General features: G+C 37.6%; 1 protein-coding gene across 3 annotated transcripts in view; it reads right to left on the bottom strand.

The window, feature by feature from the left end:
- Nucleotides 1–2,849: 2,849 nt before the first annotated feature.
- LOC103593296 (muscular LMNA-interacting protein-like) overlaps nt 2,850–23,959 on the bottom strand; it is a 131,241-nt gene continuing 110,131 nt past the window's right edge. Inside the window, exons 1-4 of one of the 3 annotated variants that reach the window (XM_008576253.1) lie at nt 16,179–16,322; nt 8,825–8,980; nt 5,586–5,969; nt 2,850–4,019 (exon numbers count right to left, since the gene is read on the bottom strand). In XM_008576253.1, coding sequence (XP_008574475.1) covers nt 3,996–4,019; nt 5,586–5,969; nt 8,825–8,980; nt 16,179–16,274 — 660 coding nt within the window. In that variant the 5' untranslated portion in view covers nt 16,275–16,322 and the 3' untranslated portion in view covers nt 2,850–3,995. Of the gene's footprint in view, nt 4,020–5,585; nt 5,970–8,824; nt 8,981–16,178; nt 16,323–23,959 lie in introns of those variants that run through there. The other 2 variants (XM_008576254.1, XM_008576255.1) reach the window with 2 other exon arrangements.

Raw genomic sequence — 23,959 nt, 5'->3', positions numbered from 1 at the left:
ACAAAAGTAAAGGGAGAGAATCAGCAAGAAAGGTGATGGGGAGGTTGCAGTGGGAAGATCATCAGAGAAAGGTTGTTTAAAAAAATAAATTAAGTTGCTTGGTCACGGATTTGTCTATCAATTGAAAGAATGAGGTCCTCTAAATTTTTAATCCTCCCAACTGCTCTAGACAATGATACAATCAAAAAGGCCCACCTGGAATCCGAGTCACCACTTGAATCACCTCTCACCTACTTGTGCAAGGTCAGGCCCCAGGTGGCTCTGCTCCACACGCACACAGAGTCATCCAGCTGATGGTCATGAATGCATTACCTCCTGGCATCTTAATATAAACATGCCACATTTTAGGAACAACTTGCGGCATTGCAAGCTAGTCCTCCCAGCAGTTAGCAGAATCCAACAGGGGAGTTTAATTCCCTACTCTCTTTCAAGGTCTTCAATCTCTAAATCCCTGAGTCAAAAGCTGTGGATGATTTGCTTTAGTGAGCAAAATATAGAACAACAGCACTAACTATGAAGCAAGAGTCCTAGGCTCTCTTCCATACACTATTAACAGTATTCTCTCAGCTGTGAATGCTCATTAAGAGCTCTTAATGCTATTTATATCACAGGATCATGTAAAAAGGAGGATCATTCATTCATTCATCAGACACTTTCTGAGCACCAGGCATGGTATTAGGTGATGGAGACCAGAGGAGAGAAAAAGACTTTTTGTCATGGAGTTCATGAATCTAGTGGGGTAAGAGAGACACATAAAAGCTATTATAATACAATGTGCTGGTATGATTAGGGTATTTCATTATAAAGGTGAGGCCCAGGAGTATAAGGAAGATTTCTATGTCTAATGTCCAGTACAAATAATTTGTTGTAATCCTTTTTCCATAGATCAATGAAATTAGGTATTTAATAAATATATGTGCTAATGTCCAAATTGCCCAGAACTTCATTTAAAAACTTCTTTTATTTGACCCTATCCAATTATTCTGATCTTATATTTCATGTCCTCTTTCCAGTTCTCACTTCTGAGCTATATTGAACAAATGTATAAAAGCTCTTCCTCTCCACATATTCCCTACTCTGTACACCCAAACATGCTTCCATCGCAAACTTCTTAAATACAGGAAATCACTTTTTGAGAGCCTACCGTGGGCCAGACTCTGTTTTGGGCGCATTACATATGTTATCTCAATTAATCTTTACAAGGAAGGTTGGCATCATCACCTCATTTTATAAATGAGAAAACTGATGTTTACAGTTTCGAGTAACTTGCCCAGAGGAGCATGGCCAGAAGTTGCCTATCACATTTCTGTTTTCCCATAACACCTCTCCTATGCATAACCCCCCTCAATTAATCTTTACAAGGAAGGTTGGCATCATCACCTCATTTTATAAATGAGAAAACTGAGGTTTACAGTTTCGAGTAACTTGCCCAGAGGAGCATGGCCAGAAGTTGCCTATCACATTTCTGTTTTCCCATAACACCTCTCCTATGCATAACCCCCCTGTCCTTACCTCCCATCCATTTCTCAACTTGATTTCTGTCCCCATTACCCCATTCACACTGTTACCACTAAGGTCACCAAGTGATCTCCCTATTTTCAGATTTAATTGACTTTGTGGCCCTACTTTATTTGATCTTGCTTTTGATTTCCACTGTAGACTCCTCTTTTTTTGTGAAAAGTCCCTTTAGCTTTCATTGCATGAAACCCCTGTCCCCAACTTTGGTCCCCTCTAAGTCTTTTTCATTGAATTTTCTTCCTTCACAGTTCTTTCTTATTTTGCAATTTCCTGGCTTGAATTCTATGTCATCTAGTTCTACACTCTTTCCCTAAATAAATATCTCCACTCCCATCACTTCAACTGATATAGGAAATATCTGCAGTCTCACATCTCTGTCCTGTGTTCCAGATTCATACTTCAAACTCCTTTCTAAATATCATCATGCAGACACATCATCATTCAACACCAGATGCCGAACCCCTTCTTCTCCCCTCCCAAGACCTGTTATTCCTTCCTCAATTAATGATGCCAACATTCATCAATTTTCTTGGTTATAAACTTTATGCTTAATTTTCCCCAGATACTATCAATGAACAAGTCCAGCTAATTCTACCCCATAGGTTTTCTTTTTATTCCCACTGTCACTACCTTAACCCCAAGCTTTATCATCTGTCTTTCAGACAAATCATTCTGTGTGTTGTGTGTGTGTTAATCTCTTTCAACTCTAATATCATCCATAGATAAGACAATTCTTGGATTTCTACATGAATATTCTTCTCTTTTTTCTGAATTTTATTTAAGAGGATTTTGATTCAATTGCTTATTTTATATTCCATCTTTACTTTTAACTTACTCTTAACTTATTTAGAAATATTTTAACATAATTTAATTTTATGTAAACAAGCCACTTCAAAGAAAATATTTGAAGACATATATGCATTCAACCCAATATTTATATTGACTATGTTCAAGATAATATACTAACTACTTTGGGGAACAAAGTATTTAATAAAAATGAATTTAACATGAGCTTTACCTTTAAAGACTTTACAATTTGTTAGTGGAGATAAGGCATGTACCTCAATAGTTATAATATACACACTGGAATGTAATAATTATAAAATAGGTACCAAAAAAAAAACCTACCAGATTTATATTGAAGGAGAGTTTACTTTCACTGAGGGAACCAAAGCAGACTTCATGAAAGAGTCAATGTCTGAACAAGGACCTCAAGGATGAGCAGAATGTACATTTTTGAGTATTTATTATTTTAACACACCTTACTGAACCCCTCTTATGTGCAAAGCAGTGCAGTGGTGCTGGGATACAGAAATGAACAGAGACAAATCTTGATTTCAAATTATTTTTAATCTAGTGAGGAAGAAAGATAAAATCATTTATTACAACAGGGTGAAAATGAATTATAATGGAGATTTTCAAAAAAAGCTATGAAACAATAAAGAAAATTGCAACGAAGGAAGAGGAGAGAACTAACTCCTCTTCAAAGAGAATGTCTGTAAGTAGAGGTGCTACTTGAGCTGAGCTTAGAGTATCAAGTAGCCTAGGCCAAAATGGAGATGCATCTGGGGAAGAAAGTTCACAGGGGGCTCAGGGATGGAAAGGTGTGAGTGGGTGCTTCGGTGTTAGTTCAAAAGAGTTGAAGAAGAGAGGGACAAGATGCAGATGGAAAAGGACATCCAGTCTAGCTTACAAACAGATTGAAGACCAGACTAAAAACAAGATCTTTTCCAGGATGTCTTAGGAGTGGCTGGCTCACCCCTAGTGCTAACTTACAAACAATTCTGTACCTGGATTCATTTTTACCACGTAGACTAGCTAACAATTCACTTAACTGACTGCATTTCTGATTGAAAAATTGATGTTGTTGAAATCAAGTAGGTCAATCATGGAATACTTTTCAGACTTTTTACATTAGAGTTCTATTACTGCCTGTATTAAATTGCCTAAACTACTTTCTTTGGTGCTCTGGTCATTTCTGTTTAATTTACATTGTGATAACAGTCATCTTATTTTTATTTCATGACTCAATGGATTATTATAGGAAATGGAAACAGAAACAATGGCCGTTCCTGAGTATTTCAGGATCCAGTATTCCTCTGTTACTGGTAAACATAATTTTTAGCCACAACTAATAAATTACATTGAGCTTTGCCTTTTTATTTGGAGCTTTGGAAACATGAACTATAACTTACTCCTAAATAATGTTTTTGGAAAAAAGATTCCAAAGTATGCATCAACCTCTAGTTTGACTTATATATATATGGCCACATGAAAATAAAAATAAATGTCCAGTTCAGGGGAAGAAATCTATCAGTTTTGGAAAAGAGTAAGTCAAAAACCCCAAAATGTATTTATTAATAATATTTTTCTTTATTTATATTTGGTATCATCACACCTACATGTTCTTCTCATGGGGGTCACATAAAACTACCCTCCACTGACAATGGAAATCCCCACATCCCCAACTTGGTTATTCATTCCATCATCTTCCTGAGGTCCTAAGGCAAAAAAAAGAATGTTTTAAGCCTATCACAGCTTATTGAGAATACCAAAATTATACGATTATAATGTTTTATTTCAATACCTAGCTTAGAATAAACTTAAGAAATAAGAATTTTAGTCCAGTAGACCTATGTGGGGGATGAGGAAGGGAGTACCAGAGTGTAAGTCTTCCATTACCAAAAGGCAATATATGATAGTGGATGCTTGAAGGTGATAAAAAAAAAAAAACAAAAAAAAAACAACCCAACCCCTTTTGATAGGTTCGTCAAGTAGTTCACATTGTGGATTCTCCATAATTAATTGGTCAAAATTATTAAGCCCACAAAACTCACTTACCCAGCATTCCACCAGCCACCAGAATGTCAAAGAGTGTTTCTGCATATCGGCGGTAATCAAGTTTTGCTCCAGAAGCATCAAGAAACTTAGCTACTGCTTCCAAATCAGTACCAGTTTCAGTTAAGCCTTGAATAATACAGTCTTGAAACTGAGTAGGGTCAAACAAAAAAAAAAAAAAAAAAAAAAAAAAAAAAACAGCATCAGGGAGTCAGTGAAAGCTGCAGAAATAAACATGGGATGGCATCAAAAATAAAATGCCTGCTCTACCATTATGCATAAGTTCTAGTAGCACAAAAAGACCAATGCACCAATAAAAATGTCCTTCAAACTACTTTGCATTGCTTGCAAATGCCTGATCTAGTAAATCCTAAACAGGGCATTTCAGCACCATGCTCATTGTCCGGGAATGAGCGCTCCATATGCAGTACCAACTCTCAAGGCCAGATTCTCCATTCCTAACATTCTAACTACGCCTTGTCAAAGTCATCTTATATTTTTATTATACCAAATAGCCAGTCAGTGGCAAAATCTTTCTATTTTTTTCCCTTCAAAACCCCTCCCTATCCAGCCTGTTCTTTGCTGCCATCACAGATGTGGGTCTATTACACCATAGGCTCTCCACCTAAAAGGAACCATTTAATCTTGCTGCTAAGTTTTGGGGTGGGATATTCTCCCCACTTCACTGAGGTCAGCTCCTTGCTGGTGGCTTCCACAATCACAATAGATATTTTCCTTAATACACGCAAGGGAAAATCTTTTTCCTTACACACTCTTATTTTCTAGTTTATCCTTTTGCTACCCTTTTACTAGTTTAAAAGCCATGTGTTGATTAATGTAACCTGACTGTATCTTTCCCATGTCTTCAATATGCTTTTTAAGGCACCCAGCTCATCAATCACTCTTTCAACTGAAGAAACTCCCAATGTCAACCTTCTGCAAAATTGTTCAGAAGAGGTAATATTCTCCCAAATCCATTCCAGCTAAATGTGTTACATTTTCTCTTCAGCCAATTCATTGTATAATTGTATAATCCTTTTCAGTTTACAAACTTATTACCTAGTTTACACTATGTATGTGATGATTTATAAACTTGGGATTTAGGTTTTTCAATATATTTTTCTTTGAGAGTTTTGTATGCCTTAAATAGGAATTCCTTTGTAGACATCCCACAACAAAGGGTATGCAAACACAACTTTTTTCTCTTATGGCAAGAAGGCAAAACCTACCTGCCCATGCTTTTGCTGAGGGCCCATCGCATGAGCTATTTCAGGATGTGATGAGGCCTTGGGTTCAGCCCCCCGTGTTTTGGGACGCACCACATCAGAGACCAGACTGGAGGAGATTGCTAGAGACTTGGGTCGGACAACTGCAGTGCTTGTCTCCCCCGAGGGGCCTTGTTCACCTTTTTTGCTTGTAGCTTCATCTTCCCCTTCAGAGTCCACAATAAGGACATACTCAGCTTTGAAGAGGTCACTTTGCTGCATTCCTTGAGGTTCACTTTCTTTAAATCCCCTTTCTTGTGAAATCTTTCCACTGACCTCTGAAGTCAATGTCCCTTGGTCTCTCTCTTGTCTTCCAGCATTCAAGGTCAAGTAGTCATCGGAATTAGACTGTAACAGATGTAGAGAGATAAAAGTGTTGACATTAGTTTGATAATTTTTTTGTTTTTGTTTTGTTTTATTTTTGCTTTTTTGCATGTACAGTGAAAAGCTTAATCTGCTTTTAAAGAGTTTTATAGAGCATATTTAAAAAAATAGATCGGACTAAGAGATTGGGTTGAAATGAATAGTTTACTTTTACTAGCCCACCTGTTTGTCCTGACCCAAGCCCAAACAACTTAGGGTTCAGAATCAACATGCAAACCTAACTGCTTTCTAGTAAACCATAATATGATTTTTTTTTTTTTAAAGAGAGAGTGAGCCATGTTTTCCATGAAGACATTCATGAAACAAATGGATATTGGTCAAGGGATTAGTTAGTGGTCAAGCAATCCATATACCATTTACAACCAGAGGGGGAAGGAGATGCCATTGAAAGGTTCTGAAATAATATAAATCTCTCTAAAAATCTGAGAGGAAAAATAAAATTGAAACAAAGTGCATAGATAGTCAGGCAAAACAATCTAAACTAATTGGGAAAAACTCATAAATGGGACACCAAAAAGAGGTGGTTATTTTTAATACCAAGTATTCTTCACTATGTTATTTTATTTTGGATTTGTAATATCTCTCTAAAAATCTGAGAGGAAAAATAAAATTGAAACAAAGTGCATAGATAGTCAGGCAAGACAATCTAAACTAATTGGGAAAAACTCATAAATGGGACACCAAAAAGAGGTGGTTATTTTTCATACCAAGTATTCTTCACTATGTTATTTTATTTTGGATTTGTAACTTTAAATATTTTCTCAACCAATTTTCTATGTATATATGGAAGATTTATAAGACCAAACTAAGATAGCTTTTTCAAGCTACCAAACTTCTGTTTCTAAAATAATAGCTATGTACACTAAGGTTGTGTTTACAGGACCTAATGTCAATTTCCTTGTTGTAATAAATATATTATGGTTACTATTCTTTTCTCTATAATTTTCTGTTAGGCGAAAATTATTTTGAAATAAAAAGTTAAGCCACTGAACAAACTAAAATAAACTAAGAATTTCAACTATGGTGGTCAACTTAACATATGCTAATATGTTTTATGTGTTATATGTGTGAAGATAGGAGTCAAACCATTGATTACATACAATTAAACTAAGGAGTTGATTTTATACATTCATCCCACACTATTCAGTGGGTGATGATATAGTCAGGATAACACACAAATTGCCTCTAGCTAGGATTTTCCTTTCTTTATCTATTTACTCTGATGTATTTTTTTCATGGCATTTATCACTACCTGAGATTTTATTATATACTTTTCATTTTTTCATTTTTTTCTTTGTCTGCCTTCTCAATAACAAATAAGCCATGTGATTGTCCTTATTCACATGGAACCCAAGCACCAAGAGCATATAGCATATGTTTAGTTGATAAGTATATAAGTGAACAAGGAATTACCTTATTCTAATATTGAACTTTTTAAAAAATAGAAAAATCTTTAATCTTTTCAAGATTTGGTTGTATATATATCATTGCCATCAGCAGATAAATAGTATCATCTCAGGAAGCTTTAGAAGTTTGAAACCAAGCCTGGTTCATATAGCTACAGTCTCATACCATTCATAGACTCTAGCAAAGGATCCCATGAAAATATTGTTCAGTACTGTTAGGAAGAAACTTCCCAGAAATACCTTATATAACATTCTCTGAGATAATTTGGCCCCATTAGTCTTTCAAATAAGACATCAACATTGAAAACGCTGGATCAGAGATATATTACTACTTTCTAGCTCCAAGGAACCTTCAAAAAGTTCACGGAAGGACTCATTATCTTTGCGTTTAATTTTTTCACAAACTTTTGGAAGTATCCTCCAACAGATGTTTTTATAGACAAGGTGAATCTGATTATTTTATCCCTTCCCCGTTGTCTCAAGAATAACACAAATTTCCCCCAGTCACATTTTATTTATAATGAAACAATGTTAAAATACACTTTAAAGAGAGGAAAAATTTTACCGAAAATTTTGTAATTTTAACACAGTCATTTTCAAGGTTTTTTTGTTTTAATTTTACTTCTAGGTTTGGTCACATATTATATAGGTATAATTAGGGTATGAATACAATTTTATAGCCTATCTTATCACCTAATATTATAAGGTTAACATTTTCCATGAAATGACATAATCACCATAATTATAACTTTTTCAAGGTGATATATTATCATATTCACAATTTTTCTCTGTTAGATAATAGGCTGTTTTCATTTTATCCTAATTATTTTCCCATATAAAATTTTTCTTCTCTTGTACCCTTTCCTTGGGATACATGTCCCTAGAATTACATCTTTGAAATGTTATGACCACTTTTATGATTGTAGATAAGGGTCTTTCACAAAATTGTAAAAATTTACAAAACTAGCGGTAAGGTCTGAACATGCCAATATTTCCACCACTGCCCCCACGTTGGGTGTGGCTTTTTTTAATGTTGCTAATTTATTAACTCTAAAATAATAACATTTCACCATTTTATCTTGTATTTTCTTTAAGTTCAATTTAAGCACTTTTCAATTTTGTTTTTATTTTCTTAAGATATATTTGGGAGAAGGTGCCAGGAGGCAGAATTTGTCATGTGAATAGCAAATAATAGAATGTCAACTCAAAAGAGTTGAGACTAATGCAATAGAGAGAACCTGGGATTTGATAAGAGTTAGGTTTCTATAACATAATTATATTTTTAGTAAACCCTAGATTTCACAATAATTTCACTTTAAGCATGGAAATAAACATTGATACGAATTTCCAAGTCATTACTATGGACAATTTAATATAATAGCCTGAAATAAAAAGTAATAAAAGTAATCCTACCCTATTTACAGTGTCTGGACTCTTATCACTTGGTTCTTCAGGAATTTTAACAAGGAATTTAGAGGTGTCAGCCAACTGAGTGTGGGTTGGTAGTCTTCTGACAGTGGGGACAAATGTGAAGATCAGAGGTTTGGCTTCCGAATCACCAGGAGAGACCTATGAGATAGTAATAAATTAAACTTGCAGTCTTGTCAAAGGTTTATCTTGTCTTTATTTTCTATATATCATGATACTTATCTCATTTATTTTGATAAATTGCCTATCATCCGGGAATCATCTGTAGGGCTGCCAAAGACAACAGCTGTAAAAATAGTCACAGTGTATCAGAACCTTTTTTATGATACCATTTACCAGAGAAAGCAATACAGCTCCAGGAAGATCCTGTTGAAGGGGATGGCGATAAAACAGTAGTTAATCAAGCTGATCAGCTGGAACCTTCCAGGGCATCTCTACCTCAGTGGGGTCATCAAAAACACAGCATCTTGTCTCAGATTCAAAATTGACTTTTATACATTTAACCCTGGGTTAGCAGGTTCAATTTATTGACTCATGTTCAACAAGCATGCAAGGAAATTCCAACAATTACCATTAACAAAATAGTTATAATATGAATTTAAAATTGAAAGCATGCCTATCAGAATGTCCATGCCTGCTCTTATGGATATACCTTCTCTTTCATTTATTCTTATTTCATTCAAAAATAATTTTATTAAGTACTTGATGTGGGACAGGCACTCAGGACCAAGGGAAACAATGGTGAACAGGAAAATAGTCAGTAGACTTTTCACAAGTAGAAAAGGGATATGCACAGAACACTAGGGAAACGTGATGAGGGGTGCCTACCCAAACTGCAAGCTCCATAAAAGGAAACACCTGAAATTTAGGTCCAGGTGAAGAGGAGGATAAGGATACCCCAGGCTGAGAAAATCATATTAGTGAAAGAAAGCATGGAAAGCAGCAGCAGTGGGTGTGCGTCAAGCTTGGACTGAGTCCTGTTGACAACAGGGAACCAGTAAAGCATTGTCGATTGAGGAACGACATGGCCTTATTAGAATTTTAGATAGATAAATCTGGTTTTAAAAGTCACATGGGGGCCGACCCGGCGGTGCACTCGGTAGAGTGCGGCACTTGGGAGCGCGGGGGCGCTCCCGCCGAGGGTTCGGATCCCATATAGAGACTGGTCCGCTTACTGGTTGAGTGCAGTGCGGGCGCGACACCAAGGGTTGCGATCCCGTTGCCGGTCGCAGTACGGGCATGACACCGAGGGTTGCGATCCCGTTACCGGTCACAAAAAAAGACAAAAAGGAAAAAAAAAAAGTCACACGGGTAGAGACAAGAACAGAAAGACAAAATCAATAGGTTGAGGACTAAGTTGGGTATGGAGAAAGAGAAGCTGGTACTGTAGACTTCTATTTCAAGAAGCTTGGATGAGAAGTGAAGAAAGAAGTTGAGAGTAGTTAGGGAGGGAAGTAGAGTCAACGAGGTGGTTTTGTGGGTCTCATAATAGAGTAGACTTGAGCATATTTATGGACTGGGGGATGTGGAGCCATTAGAGAAGGGAAGGGGAGCAAGATCCTAGAGGAAGCAGGCAAAATAATATAAGGAAATAGGAGAGGGAACATGGTCTCCTTTGAGACCAGAGAAAAGGAACTAAAGATGTAGAAAAGTCCATGAATGTGGTGGACTGCAAAAGTGATAAGAGTAGGAAGGTTATGGAAAAATGCCTAAATACAATCAGTTTTTATGATAAAATCATCCCCATCTAGTCAGAGTAACACTGCCTGCCCCTCTGCCATCTCTAAGCCTCTGCCAGGAGAAATCTGATATGCCCTGGCGAGACCCCCACTCTCCTCTCCCTTCAGGCGGCACCTCCTTTCTGTATCCTGCAGACTGTATGACCTTATGGGCATGCCCTTCAACCTAGTTCAGGTCAGTGCCCATGAGAAACCCAGGCCTCCGAGTCATTCCTCAGTCCCTGGATGCCACGCCCATCCTGAGTTTTGTTCCCATCTAGCACCCTGCTCCACCCCTTGAAACCTTTCTACAGTATGCTACTGGGAATTCAGTCAACCATTATAAAAATTCACACCATATCTTTAACTTCTCTAAATATTCCCTTCACCTTCCCGTTCTACTAAACATGGTTCTCTCCAGATGACTCTAGGCCTGGACGTAGGATAAGTGTTCTCCTTGTTCCTCTTTACTGCTTCCAAACTGTTCTCTCTCACCTAAAAAGTTCCAGCATTTAATATCATATCACCACTCTAAACCATTCACTACCTCTCCCAGGTGAAGTCACATGCCCACACCCAAACTGAAGTCACATGCCCACACCCACCCTTCTTTCCATGAAGATTTAGTTCCTGGCTCAATGCCACTCTCTCTAACACTATGCTTTTCATAATATCCAATATTATATCCCAATAGGTAATTTTTCTAATACTGTGTTTCCTTGACCTTGCCTTTCACATCCCTAGCCTAGACCAATAGCTGCAAACCTTCCATAATTTCAGTTTTTTCATTCTCTGTCCACCACTTCCTGTCTCTCCATACCACTCCCTCTAGTATTGTGACTTCAACATTTCTTACACCCCACTGGGATTAAAATCTACTTGATCCTTCCAACATTATGTTTTCCCACATTCATCTTCTTAACCAGCTGCAAAAACCAAGTTGACCACAATTACTCCCTTGGATTCCCCTCAAATTCCTTGCCCTCTCTTGACATCATCATCTAATTTGGGTAAATCACGATCTTCACTAAATCTAACCACCTACTTACTCTATTCCTGCACCACAGCTGGGGGAAATCACACAACCATGCTTACTGGTCTCACTTCAGATTTCTAACTGAGACGCAAGCAGACTCTTCAATGCTGCCCCACAAAACTATACTTCCATGACCCATCACTCTCCCTTGGCCTAGAAAACTTTCACACCTTTTTCCTTTTCTTCAAAACCCTGACATCTTCTTCCCCATTCTCACTCTGAGCTGATGACTTTATTTCCCATTTTACTGATAATCAAAGCAATCAGAAGAGAAACCCCCCAACATCATATCTACTTCCCCCTTCATCTCTGCCCTTTTCCATGGTCTTCAGTCCTACTACTGTGCTCCTACTAAAAGCAATCCTCACTTGAACACTTTGACTTCTAATTCTTTTTATTCACTAAGATCTTCTTAAATGCCTACTAAATATTAGGCACTTATTTCAGGGATTGGGGCTATAAGAGTGAACAAAAATCCATACCCTCATGGAGTTTACATTTGAGTGGAGGGAGACAAACGGTAAAAGAATAAATATAGGAAATATATAGTATTTCCATGAGTGCTATGAAGACTCACTATATGGCTACTGCAATAACCATTTTGGAGAGAAAATTGTGGGTTGAACTTGAGTTGCTGTAGTGATAGTGGTAAGAAGTATGAAGACTCTGGCTATATTTTAAAGGAAAAACTTAGAATCTGCTGAAATATTGGAGGTAGAGTATAAAAAATAGACAAGAGTCAAGATGAGTACAAAATTTTTTGCCCTGAATAACTGCAAGAAACGAGACATTATTCACTGAAATGAGGAAGACAACAGTTAAAGCTGGTATGAGAATAAAGATGGTTACATTGTGTAATGTCAAGTATACTAATTATCCTGATCTGAGCATCACATATTGCACACAGGTATTGATATTCAATTCTGTACCCCATAGATATGTATAATCAGTTATGTTTTAATATAAATAAATAAATAGTTTAATTAAATCCACCCCCCCCCACACACGCACACATAAAGAATAATGCTCAAATTTGATATTCTCAAAATGCACTCAAGTGGAAATACAGGTATGAAAGTCGAGTTTAAAGGAAAGTCTGTGCTGGAGATAAAATTTTTAGGGTTATTAACCTGGTATTTAAAACCATGAGACTAAATGAGATCACCAAGAGAGTAAACATAAATAGAAAAAGAAGAGATCCAAGCCTAAACCCTACAGACTCTAATATTTAGTTATCCAGGGCTGAAGAAGATCTAGTAAAGATGGCCTGGAGGTTTTAAAGAAAATAGAAAAGGTTGGAATATTATTGACAGCAGTAAGAAAGAGGCCTGACCAGAAACAAAAGGACTGACAGACTATACTGAAGGCCCAGCCCAAATGTAAATCAATAAATTTGTAGTGAGGCAATTTGCTTGGACATTTGATAGTCTCTAGAGGGATATTGAACTGCCTATCATAGGAAAAGAGAAAGTGAATTATAGCTTTTTTTTTCTTTTTTTTTTAATTGAAATGTAATTGTTTTTACATATCTGTGGGGTACCATGCTGAATATTAGTCAATACCTGTGTGCAATATGTGATGCTCAAATTAGGATAATTAGTATATTCAGCATTACACAATGTAACATTTGTAGAGTTGATGTTTGGAGGTGAGTTTGACAGCAGGATGCTGTGAACATAAGGAAATTAAGGGCACTTGTAAGAGTAGAGCAAATGATTAACCATGGAGTTCAGTGTGTGTAGGTAAGAAGGACTGTCAAGTTCAAGAGATTAAAGGTCTCTATGGCTCAGAAAACAGATTTGATGCAGTGGTGACTACTGAAGAGAATGGCTGGGGTCACAATAGGGTATATTTAGAGTTTAATAATTAGAAGTATGGAAATTTTAGATGATTATGGAGTGTGGGTTTTAGCTTTGAGACTGAATATCTGAGAGGAAGGATACTGAGCTTGTGAAGGTCAAGGAACTGTGAGATGAGAATGTTGACAGGACTGTCCTTGTGAAAAGAAAAGCCAGGCAAGACTAGGCTGGAGAGAGAAACTGAGAACATGGTGGCAAATCTTGAATAAATGTGGAGCTGGGGTCGGACGGGTCCTTGAAACATGCAACATGAGACACTACATTATTAATTACAGGTTTGCTTTCTGAGCATAAAATCAAAAGAAGAACTACATATCCTTGTAAAAGATTTCACCCAAGTTTTAGGAAGGCCTAATGAACTAACTCTAGACCACTTATTTACAGGGTATGACTTTCTGGTAACTTATTTCTTGTAGAAACAATGCATATTTTTTTTTTTTTTTTTTTTTTTTTTTTTTTTTAAGATGACTGGTAAGGGGATCTTAACCCCTGGCTTGGTGTTGTCAGCACCATGCTCAGCCAGTGAGCTACCTGGCCATCATTATATATGATCTGAACCCATGGCCTTGGTGTTATCAGCACCGCACACTCCCAAGTGAGCCACGGGCCGGCCCCAATGCATATTCTTTAGGGCATATAAAATACACAGACAAACCCTTCTTAGCCAACTTTTATTATTTAATATTCTTGTCTGTCTTTAAAGAGATTTGCCATTATTTCCTCAGTGCAAGTCATGTCATAATTCCCAGGTGGCAGCTCATCATCAGAAAATAACAAATCACTACTTTTCTTTGAGGAAGGAACATTAGATCCTTGTGAGATTTTGAGACCCCACTAGTCTGATCAGCAATACTTAATACAGCAGACTTTCTAGATATATTATTTTCTAGGATGATTCCTTTACTTCAGTAATCTCATCAATATCATGATGGAATGAAGAATGGTTTTGGCAAGGAAATCACTGGGGGTAATTCACATGATCTATCCTAGAATTTTATTTGGGCAGGAAATAAAGATAATTCTTTAGTACAGTCAAGGAAGAAGAGGTGAAATTGTGACCCTGTCCCCGGGTTCTGTAGGTAGGTCTGTCCTTATCTTCCCACACGATGACTATAGGTCTATCTTAGGTTCCACCCAAGTGAAATGCAAATACTGATGTAAGGCTTCATTATGATTACTGATGCCACCTATGATTATTAAATCATATAACCATTATAAGCAATAAGTAGCTTTACCTTTTCAAGCATATACAATGACAAAATTTACTTCTCCAAATGCCTTACACAATTCGTATAATTCAATGCTAATTAAATCTCTAAACTACAAACAGAGCTCCACAATTGTTCTATCACAAACTATAGACTTTTTAAAGATTGATAGCTATAATTTTAGTGAAGAAAATGAAAACAAAGTATGGATAAAAACTGATGCTTAAATGAATAAGGTGTGCTGTTACAACCATACCCTCAAAGGATTTTCTAAACATAACTTCATGCTGACAATGAAGGCAGCTGATAAGTAAAATTATTTCCTTCTACTTTATTGCTATATTTTCCAACAGAAATATTTGTATCCTACATAAAATTTCTTTACCACTGTAGTAGAACAATTTTTTATTTTAGTTGAACCAATACATAATGTCATTCCAGGAAACATAAAAATGGAAAATCTAAGAGGACTAAAGACTTATTCATCTTCCTGGGTTACTGTTGGAGAGGAAAAAGATCAGGGATAAATTCCTTCTCATACATATCCCCTCAGAAGAACAATCATAAAAAGAGCAATCATTTGGTATTTGCTTTTAAGCTAGCAGTACAATGTTAGCATGGGGCTCTTTTTACTGCCTTTATCTAGCATCCTCTTCTCTTACCAAAAACCTAATATTTAATTGCAAAGGATTTCAGTTGGATAAGGATTTGAAATTACACTAATCATACTATGCAACATTCAGATGAAGAGGCACAGTTAGCCAGTAGACTGTTGAATTCTTTGTTCAGGAAAGAAAATTTAAAAATTGGCTGTTTGCTGCACACTGTAGTGGCCAAATTCCAGTGGAGCCCAAAAATGAATTGCTACGGTGATGAAAAATTATTTTCTACACAAAGCAGAAGCAGATGCATGTTAATAGCATTGCACTTGTTAATTGTCAATTAACATTTTCAGTTGTCAATGCCATTTAAACATCCTAATTCCTATCCTTGGGAAACTATTTCGATAATAGAAATAAGAGCTGAAAGAATTAAAATCTTTTCCTAAATGTGCTTTGAAACGCTCACAATCTCTAAGGTTGTCACCTTCTCACCAGACAGCCTAATAATTCGAGAAATTGTTTTCCCCTGTGCCATTCAGGCTAACTGCGCCTTTGCTCGGTTTCAGGCTATAATGCCTTCCTCACTTACATTTCCCTAAAAGTTCCCTGTCTTCCAATGTTGACACCCACACTCACAGATGGCCACAAAACTCCTATTGAGAAAAGGCATCACAGGGAATCTTAGCATTAACGCTGTGCCAAGGCTATCCTGAGCATTTTCTTTGCCCATTGAGCAGTTCTGCTTTGATCTGCTTGCCCTTTCCTCAAACTGTAGATAACAATTCATTTTGATACACAGACAAATTTATCTGCACCCGGGTACCTCTCCCTCACACTCTCTTGCAGCAACCACCATGAGAACAGTACACTTGCTTTTAAAAGTTATTGAAAGCATTAAGCAAAGACTTTCTTTTACCTGGGCTGTGGTCTGAATGCTCCCTGCTAAGATGCACGAGTTCATTTGGAAGTAATTGTTCCCGCAGTCACTCAGAAGCCCCTGTTCTGGAAGCATTGATTCATCACATAAGGAGCGAGCAAACCAACGACTGAGGTGGGAAGGGAGCCTCTTACTAAAACAACACACACACACTCACACAGAAAAAAAGAATTCTAAAAAGAGGTAAAGCAGAATCCTCTCTGAATTAGAGAGTTTTGTCAACTCCAAAGAGTAGATTTATGTTTTTGACCATTTTTAGATTTGAAACTTCATGAGAGGTCATACTGACTGCTGAAATGGAATCAGTAGAAGTGAAAAATTGCCACCTACATGTGTTCGCCCGCTTTTCCTTTCAAGCATTTATTCCAATTATATATTCTGTGAAAGGAAGGGAGGAGCCAGAATGTGCAGCAATGAGGAGCTGATTGAAGGGCCCTGGCATCTGCCAATCTCAATGATCATTTGGTCACACTCACAGTGAACATTTAGAGGTACAAATACATGCAAACGCTGAGTTTAAATATAGAATTAGAAAACACACAGTTATCATTTCCAAAAATCTATAACTTTAATTATCAGTCCTTGGTGTCTAAATTACAGGAGCATCTGTAGTGACTGAAGTTTTGCTGTTAAAAAATTAGCTCTAGAATAAAGCTTGGAATCAAATAATTGTCAAAACAAAATTCCATTCCAAGTTTCCTTGAAGACAGTGAGTATCCTAATGGCAGAAAAACAAGCCTCAAAACTTAACATGAGAAACTGTTTAGAGTCTTCAGCTTTCAGTATTTCTATTTTCTAAACATTGATTTTTCTCCAAATCTGTGACATCTATATTTGTGTTTTGGCAGTGAGAGATGTGTCCAAACGGCTTCGTATAGAACAAAGGTATGAAAAGGAATGAAGGTTTTATTTTAGGGACCTAGATTAAACCTCTTAACAATTTCAACATCACCAAAAGCCCGAATTTGTGGATGAATAAAATGATTGTTTTAAAAGTGATTCTACTAGCATGGTGATAAAAACTATTCCAAACAGCAGAGTATATTTTGACCTAGAATTTTACATCACTAAACAAACTATGTGCCTTCTTTTATGTTATGCTTATTTATGGTACCCCAAAGAAAATATAATAACCTCCTTCCCTCAAAAAAGCTTACAGTTCAACTGAGAATATAAAACAGGTATACAAATAATAGAGAGACAAAGTGAAAAAAGGAAAGAAGAAAATGTTCCATACTGCAGTTCTTCTCAAACTTTATTGCACACATAAAGCACCTGGGGATCTTATTAAAACACGATTTTTAATGAGGAAATCTGGGGAGAGTTCCCAGATTCTGCATTTCCAAGAAGCTCCCAGGTGATGCCCAGCTGCTGGTCTGTGACACTTAGAGTAGCCAAGATTTAGAGGAATTTCAGACTGCAGCGAGATTACAACCACCTTAAGTGGAGTAATTCAAGAAGGTGGCATTTGCACTTAGAAGAATTGGGGGATGGGGCTTATGAAGATGGGATGGAATAGCATTTACTTCAAGCAGAGGGACAAACTTCACTGAAGGCACCTATCATAACAGCAAGAGCAAGAAGAAGCAGGTGCAGTTATAAAGCACGGGACCCTGGAGTAGGATCATTCACTGGCTGTGAAAACTCCAACAAGTTACTGAACCTCTCAAAGACTCAGTCCTCTCACCTGTGAAATGAGGATAAGAATAGTACTTATTTCATGGAGCTCCTGTGAGGATTACAATTAAATTCAGCATGTGAAGCCTTTAGCTCTGTGCCGGGCACATAATGTATGTTACTCCCATTGGTACTGTTGTTTTTCAGTTTGATAAGTAACATAAATGAAAATAAAGGCAAATAAGACTAGAAAATCAGGTTAAATCTAGATTATCAAAGATCTTGAATAAAGGTGTTTTCAGTGAGAAATAGGAATCGATATACATATGTATGAATAAATACATATGTATGAAATGAAACACTGAAGAGCAGCCTCAATAAATCTTAGAGATCACTCATCTCAGTGTTCTAGTGTGGCCCCCCAAGGAGAAGTGACAGTCCAGACCTTTGTCAGTGGTCCAATCAATTTATTCTGAGTGTATTCAAATAAATATGAAGCTCTTTTCCTATACCTCACTCTGTTCTGTCCCCTCTGACCTTTTCTTTCTCTCATTCCCTCTCCCAATTGTAAAGCAATATTTAGGCAAGTTAGTACAATCAAATTTGAAAGAGGAAATATTTCAGCCCCTTTTTCCCTCCTCACATTCTTCCTTGAATCATTTGAGAACCAACTAAATGAATCCATTATTTGGATATTTTTCTCTGCATATTATTGGCAACTTTAATCATTTCTTTCCCTTGTTATATTAACTAATAATCATTGGTGTTATAGACTATTTCTCATTATGATAAAAGTCATAATCTTTACTTAAAATAAAAACACGTGATGGTCATGCACTGTAACAGTTTGCTTCAGCCATCTGGTTAGTAACTACATATAGCCTCAAAGAGCACACATATTTCGGGTAATTTCTATAGAAACCATTCATATTTGAATAGAAAGTAATGGCACTTGGTCAAAAAACAAAACAAAACAAAAAACAAGTCCTAGTCTTGAATGACAAAGAAAGTATATAAATTACTTGGGGTGCAGAGGAGAGGGAAGTCTATCCTCCAATTACAGCCACTTTTCTTATAGACAAGTAAAGTCATGTAGGGTCTGCCCAAGACCCTTAAGCATTTTATAAACACAAACTTTTAATGATCTCTCTCCCTAAGGAACACAGACTGCTGTGTTGAGTAATCTTTTTCCAGAAGAAACTAAGGTTTGTCAAGGTTTGCAACAGATGAACACAATCCAAAATTCTCTTTAAAACTGGCATTATTGATGGCTAAAGCAAGCATCCCTCACTTCTTTCAAAACATATATTACTTCGATACCTTCAAGACAAAAGACTTTGAAGATACTACTTTTAAAATAAATAATCTAGAACAAACAGTCTCTCTTCTTGACATGGAAAACAAATTTGAGAAAAAAATAGATTAGTACACAAAAGTTTGCCAAGAAATATGTAAGTGATTAAACAGATCTAGCTGCCAAGGCTATTCAGATATCCATTTGTCTGTTCTTATGCTGCGTGCTTGACAACAGAAAGTACTAGAAGTCCCACTTATTTATCTTAATAAACATCTATTGAATGCCAGGCACTATTCTGAGCTCTGGAAGACATAAAGATAAAGAGGACTTGGGTCCTGTTCTCAATATGGCTTACAGTCTCATAGAGGATACACCTGCACAAGTGACACCAGCGGTGAGCCAAGTTGGAGGAGAGTGAAAGCGACATGCTCTGAATGAAGGCTGTGTGGGGAAATGGTCTCAGGCTGCTCCCAGAGAGATTTTACTCTTAGCTTCTATACTCTTAGCTCCTGTTTCTGGTGACCAAAATTAGGACACTTAATCTGTTTCAGGCCTGGGTGGTGTTTTCCTCTGAACATGAGAGCCACTGGGAGTTTGGATCCCTGTCTCCTGTGCAATAGATTATTCCAGAATCCCAATCAGGGCCATCTCAAATCACAGGCTCAGAATTGGGTGTACAATATTTGAAGTGAATCCTGACATCTCTTCAAAGTTACCTGAGATACAAGCGCAGCCTAAGTTTGGCCTCATCTGGATTGATTCTACTTCTCTTATTACTGCTTATAGATTCTCTTCTCCTTGGGGTATATCCTCCTAGTTAAAAGGGTGTTAGTAGCCATCCTTAATTAATGTAAACCAGAAGCTTCAAAGCACTAAAGAAAATCTAATATTTAAGTGAGATCATTTGACATAATTAGATACTCAGAAGAAATGAAAAAGCTCTAAACAGTAGAATTTAAAGAGGAACTGAGACAATGAAAAGAAACATTTATTCATCAGTAATAAGTGCATGTAGTTCAGTCTCTCCTGGTTAAATCACGTTCTTAATTTGGCTTCTGGCATATCATCTCTTCCTGGTCCTCTTCCTGTCCCCTGGACACTCCTCTGTCTGCTTTGTGCCATCTGACCCTTAAGCTTTCACGTAGTCTAGGAGTTACTTCTGGCTGATCATCTCCTTAACTTCAAATAGTGGTTATATGCAAATGAGTTCCAAATTTATTTCCCCAGCCTGGATGGCTTCCCTGGATAGTTTCACCTATACAACTAGCATCTTCACTTCGATATCTCAATAGGCATCTGAAAATCAATACATCTGAAACTGAATTAATTGCATTTCTACTGAAGCTGTTCCTCATCACTCAAAATTTTCCCCACTCAGAATAATATCTATTTATTTCTAGTTGCTTAGGCTGAAAATCATGAGTTTATATGGATTTTTTCTTTGTTTCTCAAAATATGCCATTGATATATCAGTATTTCCTGATGGCTTTCCCTTCAAAATGAATATATTTCACTACTTCTACTTCTAACATCCTCACAGCAGAGCCTACCATCATCTCCTTCCTGAATCATTGCCTCCTAGCTAGTCTCCTTGCGTGCACTTTGCCTCCTATAGTGGATGCTCTGATAAACTGTACATACCCCCCTGCAAGCTGAAAAACTTATTCCCAGCTGCTGGGAGGGCTGTAACTGTCTTCAGCTCTCAGTTCTCACCAGGAGCTCCTCTCAGCTCTTTGCCCAAAGTCACTCCCTTTCTCAGGGGTATCCAAGGGCTGGCTGATGCCTCATAGAAGGGCCTGGCACCCTCACTCCAATTTGGGGCAGCTCTGAAGAGCAATCCCAGTTTCAGAGCTCCTCATGAGGTCAGTTAGGCTTAGAGACCACACTGCAGCCCAGTTCCTCCTTCCACCCAATCCTGCCTCCTTCTGCCCCATCCTGCCTCCTTCCCATCTCCCACAGGTATTGCTCCTGAGAGCACTCCCTAACAAGCTTCCTGCATGCTAATCTCCATCTCAGAGTCTGCTTCCCAGGAGCTCAATCTGTCACATCTCCCACAGAGTAGCAAGATTGAGCCTTTTAAAACAGAAATCAGACGATGCTACTTCTCTATGTAAAACCTTCCAGTGGCTGTCCTTGTCACCCAAAGTAAGCCAAAGTCCTTATAATGGCGTACAGCCCAACATGAGCTGGTCCCTACCACTCTCCCCACATGCTCCTTCAGCTTCAGCCACTATGACCTTCATGCATTCCTGTAACATGCTAATCCCACTCCCTGGAATGTTCTTCTCAAACTTATCATTCCTCATTGCTGTGGGTTAAATATGTCCCCCAAAGGTTCATGTGTTGGAGTCTTGACCCCATTGTAACAGTGTTAAGAGGGTCAGAAATGCAATTACCATATTTGAAAGGTGGGGCCCCTCGTGATTGATCCATTCATGGAGTAATGGATTGATGGTTTAATAGGCGTGGTTCTGATGGCCTTATAAGGACAGCAAGTGAGAAGGTTAGCTCTCTTGCTTGGGTCATCTCTCACTACGTAGCACCCTGCATTGCTGTGGAGAATCACCACCAAGAAGTCCCTCACCAAATGCACCCCCTGGACCATAGACTTCCCAGCCTCCAAAACTGTAAGAAATAGATTTCACTACTTTATAAGCTACCCAGTTTCAGGTATTCTGTTACAAGCAACATAAAAGGACTAATACACTCATGTCTCTGCTCAAATGTCACATTGATAGTAAAACATCTTTACCACCTGTATAAAACTGCAACCCCAATCCCACCCTCTTGCCAGTACTCTCTATCCCTCTTAGCCCATATTATTTTTCTCCAGAGCACTTACCAACCTCTGATCCTTGTTTATTGTCTCATTTTCTTCATTGGATTTTAACTTCATGAGGGCAAGGGTTTTGTTGATCACTGCTATTTTCGAAAGTACCTGGAATAGTATGTGCCATGTATAAATATCTGTCCAATGAATTTATTGACTGACAGTGATCTTTCTAGTTGTGGATATTTCTTAAACTTATTTTCTTCTAATGGAAAGAATAATGATTATGGTAAACTTTGAATTGACTGTCCAGAAGGAAACAGAATCAGCCTAATCTCCTCAAGTTTCTTAGTTCTACTGGAACAGATATCACTGGGGTTCGTAGGTCCTTACTTAGAGCCAAAGGTATGGGAGCTAAAGAAAATAGCAGGATGGCAGTAACTGCAATTAGCTCCCACTCTAGGACTCTCACATGCAAATGCATAAAGGAAGAGACAGCAGGATGTTCATGGCCATGGAATGCCCAGTTGTCTGGGTCAGAAGCAGACAAAATAGGTTCTGATCTTAGATTTTTCCACCAAATAGCTGTGAGGTTTTGGGTGAGTCACTCAACTTCTCAGAGGCAACTTGTTTATAAAATGAGGTTCTAGATCAGTGTTATCCAACATGCCCTGCTTAGAATACCAGCCTTGCAAGAAGAATAGTGAGAAATGGTTTCTGTGGTCAAATAAATTTAGGAGTTGGTACATTCCCTATCCTACATTTGGAGGAGCCTCACAGTTAAGAGGCCTTTTAGGCTTTGTTTAGCCCCCAGTCTCCCACATTTATCTGGCCAGAGAACACTTTGCTTGCACAATGCACACTACCATCCCACTCGCAGTGCAAACTGCTGAACTGGACAGTCCATAGAGTCTTCTTTTGGCTGTGATATTTGATGAATATATGAAAAGAAGTTTCTAAATAAAATGTTATTTATGATCTGGGCTGGGAAGAGAGCACAATGAGATAGACAAAAACTAGCAAATGGTCTCTGAGTTAGAAGGAAAGGAAAATAGTTGATATATATTTCAGGTCTGCCAACTATAAACTCAGTTGTGCCAACAGTAGTCCACAACCAACATATTCAGCAGCACAGGAATATGAATTGAATAAATGGATGATGAATTGACTGGAAGATCTTGAAATATATCCAAAGAGGTACTAATAAGGTATATGGAAAACAGTTGGGAATAAAGCATACTGTATAATGAAAATGCTCAGAGATTCTATGAATTATTTCTATATACATCATAAGGGAAACAAATTCTGACACATAATATACTTCATAAAATCTTGTTTCTAAGTGGACAGAGTGACACCAGCATCTTTTGAGGTGACACCATAGTTCCATAAAGGAATGTGACAATGTAATATTTCTTTCCAATATGATGTTGCTATAATCTGATTTTTTACTTGAAATGAGAGGGGAAAGCAACAGCATCCTATTTCATATTTCTGATATATTTACATGTGAAGGATGCCTTCAAAAAGCTTTCATCATATTCCACAGGAAAAAAAAAATGTACCTGTATTACTCAGTTTTGACCACTCTGAAAACTGTGTTTAAAAGTGTTATTAAAATGGCTCAAACATAAAAGGGTTTAATTGATTATTTAAGAAGCCCTAAGTCTTTACATTCAGGCTCTGCTCACCAGGGCAAGTCACGAACCACCCTGGCCTACTGTGCGTCTTGTCATAGGGAAGAATGATAACCAATGTTTTGTCATTACAGTCACATCCTGGCTTTCAGAAGCAATTGCATTTTAAATTAGCTTCCTCATTCTTGGGCAACATAAAGAATAGGCTAAATATAAGTGAAAAGAAATGCATATCAAGAAAAGAACTACTACTTACCATACACATTTTTTTTTTTTTTGTCTTTTGTCTTTTTCCGTGTCTGGCAACGGATCGCAACCCTCAGTGTTGCCCCCGTACCGGACCGGGGACCAGCAACGGGATCGCAACCCTCGGTGTCGCTCCCGCACCTCGCTCAGCCAGTGAGCGGGAACCGGTCTGTATGTGGGATCCGAACCCTCG

This window comes from Galeopterus variegatus, unplaced genomic scaffold, assembly GCF_000696425.1.
Source record: "Galeopterus variegatus unplaced genomic scaffold, G_variegatus-3.0.2 Scaffold1317, whole genome shotgun sequence".
Lineage (NCBI taxonomy): Eukaryota > Metazoa > Chordata > Mammalia > Dermoptera > Cynocephalidae > Galeopterus > Galeopterus variegatus.
The sequence above is the reverse complement of the archived record's forward strand: the minus strand, read 5'-3'. Positions and strand labels throughout refer to the sequence as shown.